The sequence below is a fragment of the Macrotis lagotis genome, chromosome 3, assembly GCF_037893015.1.
Source record: "Macrotis lagotis isolate mMagLag1 chromosome 3, bilby.v1.9.chrom.fasta, whole genome shotgun sequence".
NCBI classification, from domain to species: domain Eukaryota; kingdom Metazoa; phylum Chordata; class Mammalia; order Peramelemorphia; family Peramelidae; genus Macrotis; species Macrotis lagotis.
Genome location: NC_133660.1, coordinates 51,219,994 through 51,234,914, shown reverse-complemented (window position 1 = coordinate 51,234,914; position 14,921 = coordinate 51,219,994). Strand labels below are relative to the sequence as shown.

At 36.6% G+C, this 14,921-nt stretch overlaps 1 protein-coding gene across 45 annotated transcripts in view; it reads left to right on the top strand.

Moving 5' to 3' along the window:
- ANK2 (ankyrin 2) overlaps window positions 1–14,921 on the top strand; it is a 752,311-nt gene that overhangs the window by 693,170 nt on the left and 44,220 nt on the right. For 44 of the 45 annotated variants that reach the window (XM_074228643.1, XM_074228650.1, XM_074228654.1 and 41 more), the window contains 7 exons: window positions 2,659–2,813; window positions 3,751–3,962; window positions 4,693–4,897; window positions 7,747–7,843; window positions 9,394–9,622; window positions 9,988–10,113; window positions 12,760–12,882. In XM_074228643.1, coding sequence (XP_074084744.1) covers window positions 2,659–2,813; window positions 3,751–3,962; window positions 4,693–4,897; window positions 7,747–7,843; window positions 9,394–9,622; window positions 9,988–10,113; window positions 12,760–12,882 — 1,147 coding nt within the window. Of the gene's footprint in view, window positions 1–1,499; window positions 1,599–2,658; window positions 2,814–3,750; window positions 3,963–4,692; window positions 4,898–7,746; window positions 7,844–9,393; window positions 9,623–9,987; window positions 10,114–12,759; window positions 12,883–14,921 lie in introns of all 45 variants that reach the window. The other variant, XM_074228675.1, reaches the window with a different exon arrangement.

Here is a 14,921-nt window from a genome sequence, read left to right as displayed (position 1 = left end):
AAGTTGGTTTTGAATGACTTGATTTTTCAAGTAATCATTTATCCCTTTTGGTTCAAATGCAATAAGGTTCATTATTTTTGTAATGGGTTGATTCAATATTACAATTGTTGCTGGACTCCTAACATGAAAGTCATGTTCTTGCTGGCAGTAAGTATTTTATATTTAAATCATATCTTTTTAGTGCAAAAACAATAAATTCAAAATTGTTGTTAAAGTCTGCTCTGAATCACTGGTCATGGACCTTCCAGGTGCAAAACTGCATTACCTTAGGATAAGGGTTCTTAACCTGGGATGTGTGAGCACTTAAAAAAAATTGGGGGGGGGTGTGGGGGTAACTTGTGTGTTTTATTTTATGCATTTAAAGACATCAGTTTGAGAAAGAATCCATAATACAAAAAAAGGTTAAGAACCTCCTCCTTTGGATTTCCAAATAACTGAGCCTTCGTGATTCAAAACCCTCCCCATACCCTCACCCCCAATCAAAATTGCAACTTGGAGCCTTAGAATTACTATGGTAGTGTGTTTAGTCTTACTTTAAGGAACATTGGAAGATCAAGACTAACTACTGCCATGCTCATTTTAGCAATTTTGAACTGAAACCAGCACTTTTCCTGTCTTTTGTTTATTTGTTCAGCTGCTATTACATGAAGTGGCATCATCCCAAGATGCTAAAGAATGAATAGCAACTGATGAAAACTGGCAAAAGAATGAAACGGGGAGAGGGAAAGGTTTCAAAATGTTTTGAAACAAATCAATTGTATTTAAGTCCTGTCATTACCTGAAACACTGGGAAGGAAGCCTAGTGACCAGGAGTTCCATTAGCTTTAATTTGATTGTTGCTGCACCCAGTGTTTCTGTTTGAGAACCCAGCCAGTTCTGAAGCTTTGAGATGTGGTACAGATCTCAAAGCATCAAACAACTTTCATAACTGGAAATAGGTTTGTCTGTATTTCTCAGTTACAGAAGCCATTTTCCATGTCCCCCCAAAAAAACAAAAACAAAAACTGGCCAATTCTGGGTTCAGTCATAAATTTCTCTAATGGTTAGTGTCATTCCTTAGTTGTTCTTTCTCCACACCAGTTCTTTTTCTTCTTTCACACCCTCAGTTGGTTCCACCTTTTTTTTTTATATTGATCTCTAAGTCTGTCAAGAAATATCCATGAAAACTCATCTGAACCATCTCAGAGCCAGAGTTTTTATAGCATTCCTAACAGCTTGGTCTTCACCCTTGGGGCAAATTTTTGGGGGAGTGTCCTAGCAATGAAAATGAATAGTGACAGGTCTACCAAAACAGATGCTTTTTCACTACATTTGCACCTCCAACGTACACCTGGGCTTCAGTTCACTAGGCCTTGTGAGTAGTGGAGGGGCAGAACCAAAGGCAGTGTGAAACTTACTCCACTTTGTTGATCAGATGGTGACACTGGTATCTGTGGAGGAAAAAAATACATCAAGCTTACTTATGTTCTTTCTTTCACTGCTGCTTTGGATGTACTCAGTAAACTTCACCTGCCAACGGCTCCTCCCCCACTTAATGAGGGAGAAAGCTTGGTCAGCCGAATCCTTCAGCTGGGGCCTCCTGGAACCAAATTCCTTGGGTAGGAGCGACTTAAAACAAATTGATGGTTGCTGGCCTTCCCATTCTTCTCTTTCTTCTTCAATATTATTTCTCTTTATGTCACTGTGCCCATGACATTGTACCTCTATATGATTTAAACTCTATATATCTACCTTTAGTGGACCATTTCTGACCCTTGTGGTTTGTGGTTTGTTTTTTTTTTTTTTTGTTGTCGTTGTTTTGAGTGATATGTTTTAATACCTTTTTTTCTTAAAATTCTGTGACTTTTTTTTGTTCAAGCATGAGATCTGCCTAGTTGTACTATGTGCCATTTATGATGTTGTTGGATTGAACATAAAGTCTGTAGCAAAGCAACCTGGATTTGAATCAGAAGCTATAAGGAAACCTTGTGTGCTGAGAGCATAAAGTTAAAAAAAAGGCATCACCCGTTATGGGATAGTGCATCCAGTGGAAGTTAATGATAATAGGCATATGACACAATTGGGCAGAGTTGATCATTCACATTGGTTAGCTTCATATTGTGTAGATATGCCTATTTTTTTCCTTGATTGGAGAAAATACAAGCAATCTATGACTGCATGACTCTACATAAATAGTGAAATCTTTCCACATCACCCTATCTGTAGTTAAGTACATCAACCTGCGAAGCATATGAGCCAGTCATTTTCCCTCTTAAACTATCATCTGTCCTTTGTCTGCCACCTGTACCTTGTTTAAAATGTTTTTAAAAAGAAGTAGAAATTGTAGAACTGCCCATGAATTAATTTGATTAAATGAATTTTCCATTTATTTACAAAATGATAGGTCTAGGATGCACACTTGCATTCCCAGTGTAGCATCATTTGACTTAGGGTAGCATCCAACTGAGGCTTGGGAGGGTGGGTGGGGATGGGGATAGATCCTCATGCTATCAAAGGCTACTTTACAGTACCAGCCTCCTGATGAGAGCCAGAGAACTGTCCTCGATGTACCTATCACTAGAAAGAGAGTAATTCCAGGTCTCTTTGGAACAGACAGAATTAGAACGTTGCCTCTGGGGAACTTCTACCTATGTTTAACATGCTATGTTGCTGTACCAGGCCTGTAATTGTGGAGATCCCCCATTTTGCCGCCCTTCGAGGGAAGGAGAGGGAACTGGTCATTCTTCGAAGTGAAAATGGGGACAGCTGGAAAGAGCATTATTGTGAATACACAGAGGATGAATTGAATGAAATCCTAAATGGCATGGATGAAGGTAATGAGTTCTTGGAGTTTAAAGGAGAGGCAAAGATGAAAATATAGTGGTTTTTAACCTTTTTTCCCCCCAGTTGTCTGAATCTCTGTGACTCCACATGAGTTTTTCTTGGTGAAGAGACTGGAGCAATTTGACATTTCCTTCCCTAACTCATTTTTACAGATGAGGAAACTGAGATAAATAGTTAAGTGACTTGTCCAGGATCACAAAGCTGTCTGAGGTGACATTTAAACTCAAGTCTTCCTGACTTCAGGCCTGCTATCCACTTCACCACCTAGATGTTTTTTTAATGAAATTTTCTTTTAAAGCATTATCTAGCATTTATTTTCTCTACCCTCCCTTCCTAGAAGAAAAAGAAAAACTTTTTAGACAGATTTGCACATGTAATCAAGATAAAGCAAATTGTCAAATTGGCCATTTCCAAAACTATCTGTCTCATTTTACATATTTAGTTTCTCACTTTGCTCTTAGGGGATGAGGACCATTCTTCATTACTCATTAACCTTCCATGAATCAGACAGATCTACTTTATAATTTTATTTTTAAAGTTTGATTCTTAGACTCTAAGATAAGCATTGCTCTGATAAGCTGTCAACACTTCATGTTTGGAGTTAGGAGAGACCTGGGTTTGAATTCTAGCTAGGTAGGTGAACATGGGAAAATCACAGCTTCCTCATACCTCAATGTCCTCATTTGTAAAGTGAAATTTTTAAGTATTGCTTTGCTAAAACCATTTTAACGTCATTGTTCTTTCCTTAAATTCTTCTGTAAGAAGCAGAAACGTAAAATACATGCTGGGCTAAGGTGGAGAATGCTTTCTATTTCTATTTTTCTTGTGACCTGTTTATTTGAGATACTCTCACAGGCCCAAATACATTACAAAATGTTTTCTCTAAGATATTCTTGCTACGTAAAAATGAGTCATTTCTTGTCTCAGTGCTCGATAGCCCGGAAGATTTGGAAAAGAAGCGGATCTGTCGCATCATCACTCGAGACTTCCCACAGTACTTTGCAGTGGTCTCTCGTATCAAACAGGACAGCAATTTGATTGGACCAGAGGGAGGTGTGCTAAGCAGTACTGTGGTATCCCAAGTTCAGGCCGTCTTCCCTGAGGGAGCTCTAACAAAGCGGATCCGAGTTGGTCTGCAGGTATATGGAGCATTCGGGATACCAACAATTCTGACAAATTTGGTTTTTGTCAGTGTTCAGTCTTGTCTGACTCTTAGTGACCATGTGGACCATGGTACACCATGCCCTTTTATCCTCTGTGGTTTTAATTTATTTGTTTATTTTTGCATTCATCCATATACATTTGTATATTTTGTAAGTTACAAAATTTACTTCCACCTTCCTTTCCCACCCCTTTTGATAAACATGTTAGTAGATTAGTCATCTTCAGTATGAGGAATTAGAATTAAGGGAAAGAGATACATAAGGGTTTTTTTTTTTTATGAAGTGTTCATCAGATTCTAAAGGGTTTTTGTTCTCTTTTGTTTTTCTTTCTCTGAAAGGGGATAAGCATAGTCCATAGCCAGTCTAATACAGTAGCCTGAATTGCTGAGATTAACTGCTTCCATCAAGGTTGTTCATCTCACAGTGTTGTTGTTAATGCATACATTGTTCTCTTGAATGAATTTGGTTTTGTGAATAAAATCTACAGAGGAGTGTACACTCAGTAATATAAAGTTAAACACAAAGTTAAAAAAATCTTCAAAGATATATGAATTAGGGATAATGAAACATTCTGTAAAATTATTTTAGAAATCAAACTATGGTTAAGGAACATGTGGAAGTCTGGGGTGGGATTGAGGAATATTGCATAATATAATTGAGAGTTAAACTTTCTTTTCACTTTTTTCCCCCTCCTCCCCTTGGAAAGGCCCAACCTATGCACAATGATCTCATAAGGAAGATCCTGGGCAATAAAGCGACTTTCAGTCCAATAGTCACTTTGGAACCCAGAAGAAGAAAATTTCACAAACCAATCACAATGACAATTCCTGTCCCCAAAGCATCCAGTGATGGCATGTTGAATGGTTTTGGGGGTGACACACCAACTCTAAGATTACTATGTAGCATAACAGGTGAGTTTGAAGACATCTCCACTTCATGCTGGATATCTGAAAATGCTGCCTCAGCTTGCCTTATAAATATTAAAATAATAAAAGCTAACAGTTATTTAATGCCTATTATGTGCTAATCACTTTGACAATTATAATTTCATTTGATCCTCACAACAACCCTGAAAGGTAGGTACAGATGAAAACACATGGATTAAAGAAATTTTAATTAGTCATCATAGGATGATAATTTTCTTTTAATCCTAGAGAGGAAAAAAGTAATTATAAATGATCTGTTGCTCAACTTTTTAATCCAAACTTTCCAATTCAGAATCTTTCCTTGTTTTAGATGAATCAATGAAATGAACAATCATTTTAACAGAATTTATTTTATAAATGTTAAAGATTATTTATTAGAATGATATTTTTCCCTTTTGACTTTTAATTTTATTATATAGACCTTTTATGAAGTAGATTTAGACAAATGTCTTGGTTCAGCTTGCTCAGAAAAAGTCTATATCTGCATAATACTAACTCATCTGGAAGAAAAATCAGACAAATAGTAAAAAGGTATTTGGAAATTCAGTTTCTTGATGGATGTCATAGTTAATCCAGTGATACAGATAATATTGCATCTATCCCTTTTTATCCTGTCTTCTCTTAAATACAAGCCTCTTGCACATGCATTCAGAAATAATACAAAATGATCATTTTGAGAGTTAAATTTTATGGTGCTATGGTTTTTTTTTTTACTTGTGAATCAGCAATGATTCAATATTAAGTTGCTAAGCAATATCCTGGGAGCCAGAGATAGAAATACAAGAATAAAGTAGTCCCTGTCCTCAAGGAGATTACTCTCTACTGGAGAGTAGAGTATACAACATGTTCACAGATGAGTAAATTTAAGATTTATAGTAAAACAAATATATATATATATTATATCTAACAAATATATATCAATGAAGATATTAACTAGGGTAACCAGGATAGGCTCCTTGAAGAAGAAGGAATATGAACTGGGCCTTGAAGGGAGTTAGAGGTCAGGAGAAAGGCTATTCCAGGCATAGGGGACAGAATTTTTAAAGTAATAGAGGCAAGAGATGAAATGGAATATTTGGGAAATGAAAAGTAGACCTATTTGACCAAAACACAGAACGGATGGAAAGGAGTCATGGAAGCCATCCTGGAAAGAGCTTGTGAAGAGTGTCTATGCCAAACATAAAAAGAAAACAAATCATATAAACCACTGAATTTTCTTGTGCAGAGAAATGAAATAATTATCCCTGAACTTTAAGAATATCATCTTATCAGCTCAGTGAAGGATGGGTTAAAGACAGGAGAGAATGGCTGCATGATCATTTGGGAAGCTATTGCAATGATCTAGGTGATGAGGGAGTGAATTAGACTGGTGTAGCTTGGATAGAGAGGAGACCTATGCAAGAAGGTGAAATAGGCAAAATTTGGTGAGCAATTGGCTATAAAGACTGAATGGGTATGAAGAGTCAAATATGAATCTGAGATTGAAAATCTGGTTGATTAGAAAAATAAAGGTGCCACTGACAAATATTGTAGGAGGGTTATTTTTGGGAGGAAAGAGTCTGTTTTAGACTTATTGAATTTGAGGTACTTCTGAGACATCAAGGCAGAGATGTCAGACAGTTGGAGACAGAGACTAAAGTGTGAACTGAAGATTTACGAGTCACCTGTATACAGGTGAGGGTTGCAGCTATAAGAACTGATAAGATCACCAAAAGAATTCAAAGAGGAAAAGAGAAGTGGGTCATTTATGGTCATGCACAGTGGGTAGGTAAGTCATAAATGATGATCCATATACTGCAGAGAGGTCAAGAAGAATGAGGACTGAGAAAAGGCAAATGAAAAAAAATCATCTTTGTACTGTCCTTCTAGTACATCATAAAATGTCTTTGGGATGCTTTGTCTTAACTTAGAATTCTTTCCAAACTTTCTGTAAAATATTTTTCCAGGCAAAGTGTTTATAATTTTCTACCACTCTTCTTTTCTCCATATAACTTTAAAAAGTTATTTGACTTACATCAATTATATTTCATCAGTTATATTTCCTTAGGAAATGAAGAAGGTCTGTTGTTTTATTAATATCAGATTTGGGGCAACAAGAGAATATTTAAGCTAAGTCAGGTTGGAATAGCTTGATGCATCTCATTTTTATTGATTATTGATTTTGATCACTTCTTATAAGCTATTGCTGATTTGGCAATGACTTTCATATGCTTAATCTTTTTGTAATATTATTACATTTTTGCCTTTCTTTGTACACTCAACCCTTAGCACAGTGTTCAGGACAAAGTAAACAAACACTTAATGCTTGTTGACTGATAGTTGATTAAGAAGACCATAGTTTGCTTTGGCTTGGTATACACACAAAAACATGTCATTATTTCGGAACCTCTGATTTTCATTTCTTCTCCAAAGGGGCCTTCTCCACTTTTCCAATAATTACTTAAAATGCTTAATTATGCTATCAGTAACTTTAATAGGAAAAATGAAACATATTTATATACTAATACTAATGCTGTTTAGAATTTTTAGGTTGACCAGGGATTTGTTTAATTAGAAAATTTGTATGATTCAAATATGGTCTTCAGGGGCTAACAATTCACATTTAAGCCAAAATATTTACATAAATTGATATCACAATGATCCTTGGCATGTGACTAGTCTACCCTCTGTTAACTGAAGTAGCATGGGCTGTCTTGTTTTTTTATTGTGTCATTTTGTGGGGTGAGTAGGTTGGGGTAAAGAACCCAAGCATGGGAACAGCTCTTATAATTCTGTGGATGGAAATTTTCTTGATCTTAAATTTGTGTGTGTATCTGCCATTGTTATTATTTCAGGTGGAACCACTCCAGCACAGTGGGAAGATATCACAGGGACCACACCACTCACATTTGTCAATGAATGTGTTTCCTTTACAACTAATGTGTCTGCCAGGTATGATGATGCACAGGAAGTCTCCACTCCCAACTTTGTTTTACTCTGTTTTCTCTGGGCAAAAGACTACATATTTTCTTATATAGTGTGGATTTAGTTTTATATGTTAAACTAGATTTAACAAGGGAAAAAGAGTAATAATATCATGAAAACTAAGCCCCATTAGAGTCTAATATAAAGAGAATGGATAGCTTCCCATTCTGACTTGAATGTTAGGATTTGAGAAGCTGCCAGCAGATTTTTTCCCAAAGGCTCACAGGTCTTAAGCATGAGTTTCCTGCTGTCAGCAAAACAGCCAACATTGTTTAAAACAACAAAAGTATGCAAGTGAATATCCTATGAATGATAACTCACAATTTTCAATCAAAAGGAGAAGGACCTCAAAAGTTTTTTTTTTCCTTTACTCAGCAATTGATTTGCACAACTGAAGAAACTGCTGGAGTATGAGTTATTCATTTGTGTCCAGTTCTTTGTGATCTCATTTTGTGGTTTTCTTGCAAAGTTCAAGAAGGGGACTGCCATTTCCTCCAACTCCCTTTACAAATGAGGACACTGAGGCAACCAGGGTTAAATAACTTGCACAGTTAAGAAGTGACTGAAGAATTCAGGAAGATGAGTCTTCTGCCTCCAGACCTGGCATTCAAATATGATGCCGTGGTTGCCCAGACTTATGTTGTATTAAAAGCAACCAATTATCTGTATGAGTATTTTTATCTTATCTATCTATATGCATATATATGCATATATTATATCTTTTATATAGCACTTTAAGGGTTGCATGGTGCTTTGTATATCTGAATTTCATAATCACCTTGTGAGATAGGTGCTCTTATTGACAGAGCACTGTTATTTCACAGGGGTTCACACATTTTGGAGGATCTTGCAACAGGATTTGCATTCTGGTCATTCTGCACTCTCTCTCCCAAATTATTAAGCTGTTTTTTACTACCTCTCTATAAATGAAGGGTAATCCTAACTAATCCCAATAGTCTCTTCCTCTAATTTAAGATTCTTTAATCCCTAATAGTAAATGATGAGTCAAGCAAATAGAGATTACAGAGGAAGAATGCAGTTTTATATTTATCATAGATTGGTACTAGGGGTAAGTAATATAAACTTAAGTTGTTTTGTAGGCAGAACATTTTTTGAGAACTGACCCCTCTCCCCAAAAGTTCAAGGTTACAAAGGCCTTTTAAAATCTCTTGCATCATTCTTTTTTTTTTTTGCAAGGCAAATGGGGTTAAGTGGTTTGCCCAAGGCCACACAGCTAGGTAATTATTAAGTGTCTGAGACCAAATTTGAACCCAGGTACTCCTGACTCTAAGGCCGGTGCTTTATCCACTACACCACCTAGCCGCACCATCATTCTTAATGATACAAATTTTGTGATGATTTATGAAAAAAAGCCCTTTCCCCTAATAGGATAATTGAGATAGTTAAGAGTTTTTTGTTAAAAGATGTGAGCGTATTACACCCATCTCCACTTAATATTTATTGAACACCTATCATGGGTGAAATACTTATTAGCTTTATATTCTTTCTTTCTTTAGGTTTTGGTTGATAGACTGTCGACAAATCCAAGAATCTGTTACTTTCGCTTCCCAAGTGTATAGAGAAATTATCTGTGTACCTTATATGGCCAAATTTGTAGTCTTTGCCAAATCACAGGATCCCATTGAAGCAAGGTTGAGATGCTTCTGCATGACTGATGACAAAGTGGACAAGACTCTCGAACAACAGGAGAACTTTGCTGAGGTTGCCAGAAGCAGGGATGTGGAGGTATTATAATTTATCTGTCTGGTAGCATAATCTGAATCTCAATGGTCCCAAAGTAACTCAATTTAATCACTAGAAAGAAAGCTTTATTCATTTAAAAAATCTTGATATTATTATATTTTTATAGCATATATCAAAGCAAGTAGTAGCACATTTGCAGATCACTCAAAAGAGTTAGGTAATACTACATGTCTTACATTGCATTATTTTACATTATTATGGACAATTTAAAAGTCATGGAGATCCATATGCTGTGGGAGCACTCAATTCCAGTTGAATATTTAGGTGTCATATTTAGACTAAACAAATAAAAGTGACTTATATTAACATGTTATTTCTCCACCCCTTTCCACCCAATTCTCCCATAGGTATTAGAAGGAAAACCTATTTATGTGGATTGCTTTGGGAATCTGGTACCACTAACAAAGAGTGGACAACATCACATATTCAGTTTTTTTGCCTTCAAAGAAAACAGACTTCCCCTATTTGTCAAGGTAATGGCATAAATGCAGTTGAAGTTGTAAGCTTAAGGTAGTTCACAGTAGTGGGCAATATATTACCTTCATTTTAATATTATGGCATTTTCCCTGTAGGCACAGAATTGGTTTAGGCATATGGAGCAGATATGTATATATATATATATATATATATATATATATATGTATAAATATTATTATACTCAACTTCCATTGCTTTTTTAACTAAAATCCATTGCATCATCTAGCTGCCTAGTGATTAAATTTCACAAGTAAACATTATCAGATTTTGATTTTCAGAAATGTGCATTACTGAACAGATCTTTCAATTTCAGTCTTTTGGATAGATGATGTGTGCCTTCCACTCAATAATGAACACCCTTCACATCCCAATGTTTTCTAACTCTTGTAGATCTTTCTCCAGATCCCATTTCCCACCCTCCCACCTCAAAGTTTCAAGTCAACATGACCCAGCCTTCCCCTATTGCATAGAAAACAGACTTCTCTTCATCCTTTATCTTTTCTTCTTTCACTCTTTCCATCCACTAACAATTACTGAAACCTGGCTCCCACCCAGATGACACAGCCTCACTGGCCAGCCTTTCCAAGTACCGGTTTTACTTTTCCTCATCCTCCTCAAATCACTAGTAGAGGTGGGTAGAATATTTCTTACACTCCAAAACACTTTCATGTTTTCCGTATCTTTCTACCATTTATTAAGGTTTCTTTGAGGTTCATGATGTTCATATTTTCCACCTATTCAAAATCCTAGTAGCTATTGTCTACATACAAAACAAATCACTGTCCTTTCTTTTTCATAGAGTTCAGTTCACTGCTCACTATTTTTCTCTCCTCCCCAACCCTTACCTTCATAATAGATTTCATCTTATATATTGAGTCTTCCTCATACTCTACTCACTTCCTATGAATTATTTCTCCATCACACATAAAAGTGGGTACATACCCTTAATTTTGCCATCACCCACAAATATACCATACAGGAATTCCAAATCTGACCATAATGCATTGACTTACAAAACTGAATTCTTTGTTCATATTATGATTTCCAATCCCTTAATCCTTCAGTTCTCTCCTAGTCAGTCTCTCCTGTAACATCTACTTCCCTCCCCACCTCGACCTCTGAAGTAAACCAGTTTGACTCTACACTATCCTCTTGTGAATCTCTAATTCCTTTATCATACTGTTGATTATTTTCTGCCAGCCTCAGCCTCAGCCATCATTTATTCTTGCTCATATTCTGTTGAATGAAGATAGAAAAGATCATGCAACCAGTCTGACAGGGTCCACTACAAATCTGGATTACAACCTCTTCAATTGGGTCCTTAATTCTGCTAAGATATCTTGCTATACCTTGTTTATCAATTTGCTAATTGCACTCTTCAAAACCTTTTAACTCTCCTAAAAATTTCCATATCCTCTTCCTTCAACCCTGACTCATGATGGAATGGTTTTATCCCTTACCAAGGCCAAACCCTTTTACTTGTTCAAGTGATCCCATTCAATCTTGTCTCCTTTAACAGATTGCTTCTTCTACCATCCTGTATCACTTCTGTCCTTTGTAGCTCACAACCTAGTCCCTCTATCTCTCTCCCTCCCTCTCCCCCTCTTTCCCTCCCCACTTATTTCCCTCCCCATTTATTTCCCTCTTCCCTCTCCCTCCTTTCTTCTCCCCTCCCTCCCTCTTCTTCTACTCCCTCCTTCTCTCTCTCTGTCTCTCTTTCTCTGTCTCCATCTCTGACTCTTTCTCCCTCTCACCCTCCCTTGTTTTCTCTCTCCCTCTCCCTCTCTCCCTCCCTTGTTCTCTCTCACTCTCTCTCTTGCGCGCTCTCTCTCTCTTGCGCTCTCTCTCTCTCTCTCTCTCTCTCTCTCTCTCTCTCTACACACACACACAAACACACACACACACACACACACACACACACCAATCTCATTTACTTTCATTTACTCATCTCTCCAAAGTAGCACATAGGAGGTGCTTAAGAAATGTTCTTGACTTGCTGATCCAAGGCATAAATAAGGCAGCTGAGTTTAGAAATCTATAGGATTCAGAAATTATTTATGAAAACCAAAGAATAGAAAGTTAATGTTATTTTCCTTTACCTCTTTCTACTTCTTCAACATTTCACTTTTTCCCACTTTAGTTCTATAAGCTATAGTCTATTTCCCCCAAGGTACACTTAGGTACAAGTTAATTTCTTACATTATAAATCACTTACTTTTGAAAGACACTTTCTCACACTAAATTAAAATCTTCATCAAAATCTACGACATGTCATGTTTATAGGGCTCTGATTCCTGGCTGTATATAAATATTCTGAATAATAAAACACATTTAAAGAGACATATATTTATATACATGAATATGCATACAGATACAACATAAGAAGAATATTATTTGCCATTCAACTTAACATTCCAAATTTTTCCCTCTTAATGATTTTGGACACTAGCTAATAAAAACAAAGTAGGTCTAAAATAGCTGCCTAGAGATTAAATTTCACTAGTAAGATTTTGATTTTCATAAATGTGCATGACTCAACAGATCTTTCGATTTCAATCTTTTGAATGGGTGAGGTATGCCTTCCACTCAGTGAACATTCTTATACCCTTCACATTTATGTTTCTATACCTTCCCTCTTTCAGGTACGAGATACAACTCAAGAACCTTGTGGAAGACTTTCATTTATGAAGGAGCCCAAGTCAACAAGAGGCTTAGTGCATCAAGCAATCTGCAACTTAAATATCACATTGCCACTTTATGCTAAGGTACCATCTACTATATAGCAACAGAACTTCAAATACTGTGGTACTAGATTTTCTTCAGTTTTATTTAGTAAGACACAAGTAACCTAGTGTGAACACACAGAGTTGATTACTTAAAATTATAAGTAGCATTTCCAGTTCTCAACCTAAGGTGGGGGGGGCAATCACTTTTATTTGTTCCTTTGCCAGAGGGAAAGATTTCTCAAAATTGATGTGAGTCCTGAAGAGGAGAAAAGTTATGGTTCTAATAATTTAAAAAAGAAAATGACATTTTCTTGATAGAGCACTGATTTTGAAGTCAGGAGGATGGGAGTTCAAATCCAACCTCAGACACTGGAAACTTACTTGACCTTGGTCAAGTCACTTAACCCTGATTCCTTCACATCCAGGACCATCATCAGTCATCCTGGTTCATATCCAACCATTGGACTCAAATGGCTCTAGAGGAGAAAGTGAGACTGATGACTTAGCACAGCCTTCCTTCCCCGCTCCTCACATACTGAAATCCAATTCATGTGCTTGTCATGGTCTGATTTTGTGATCTTAATCTATAATAAAGTTCAAACATCATCATCATCATTACATTTAATCTCAGTAAAGGTATCATCAAATTCCAATTCCTAAATTAAGCATATAGGGGTAGCTAGGTGGCACAGTGAATAGAGCACCAGCCTTGGAATCAAGAAGAACCGCATTCAAATCTGAATTCAGATACTTACTAGCTGTGTGACCCTGGATAAGTCACTGAACCTTAATTGCCAAAGAAGAAGAAGAAGAGAAAGAAGAAGAAGAAGAAGAAGAAAGAGAAGAAGAGGACAGGAAGGAAAGAGAAAAGGAAGAAGAAGAAGGAGAAGGAGAAGAAGCAGGAGAAGGAGAAGAAGAAGGAGGAGGAGGAGGAGGAGGAGAAGGAGAAGAAGAAGAAGGAGAAAGAAGAAGAGGACAGGAAGAAGAAGAGGAAAAGGAAGAAGAAGACAAAGAAGAGGAAGAAGAAGAAAGAAGATAAAGAAGAAGAGGACAGGAAGAAGAAGAGGAAAAGGAAGAAGAAAAGAGAAAGAAGAAGAGGAAAGGGAAGAAGAAAAGAGAAAGAAGAGGAAAAGGAAGAAGAAGAAAAGAGAAAGAAGAGGAAAAGGAAGAAGAAGAAAAGAGAAAGAAGAAGAGGAAAAGGAAGAAGAAAAGAGAAAGAAGAGGACAGAAAGAAGAAGAGGAAGAAGAAAAAAGAGAAAGAAGAAGAGGAAAAGGAAGAAGAAAAGAGAAAGAAGAGGACAGGGAGAAGAACAGGAAGAAGAAGAGGAAGAAGAAAAAAAGAGAAAGAAGAAGAGGAAAAGGAAGAAAAAGAGGAAGAAGAAGAAGAAAAAAGAAAGAAGATGAGGACAAGGAGAAGAAGAGGAAGAGGAAAAAAGAGAAAGAAGAAGAAGAAGAAAGAAGAGGAAGAAGAAAGAAGAGGGAGAAGAAAAAAGAGAAGAAAGAAGAGGAAGAAGAAGAAAAAAGAGGAAGAAGAGAAGAAGGAAGAAGAAAAAAGAAGAGGAAGAAGAAGAAGCAGAGGAAGAAGAGGGAGAAGAAGAAGAGAGGAAATTTGAATAGCTTCAAAAATAATATAACTTTACATTCAAGTAAATCCCATGATATTTCATATTTAATGTTAGAAATTGTGTTACACACACACACACACACACACACACACACACATATATATATAATCAGAATGTCAATTGCCTAAAAGAATTCTTCCACTCTCAGAGGAGAGGCTTAAGTTCTCTGATTTCTCACCAAATGACAAATCACAGACCTGCCACAAAGTATTTCATACAGCTACCTGTTTTCTCTCTGAAATTTCTCCTCTTTCAATTTTTTTTAGAGTTTAAGTCTCTGTTAGTATTAGCAGTGCTCATTAAGATCAGATTCCTTTTAGTTGCAAAGATAGATTTAGGGCAGTCCCATCAGCACCGAAAGGTGCAGGAGGGGTATGGAAATAAGGATGGGGCCTTTCTGTATTGAGCAGGCAGGGCTCTATTATCCAGCACATTTCAAGAAGTATATTCTGG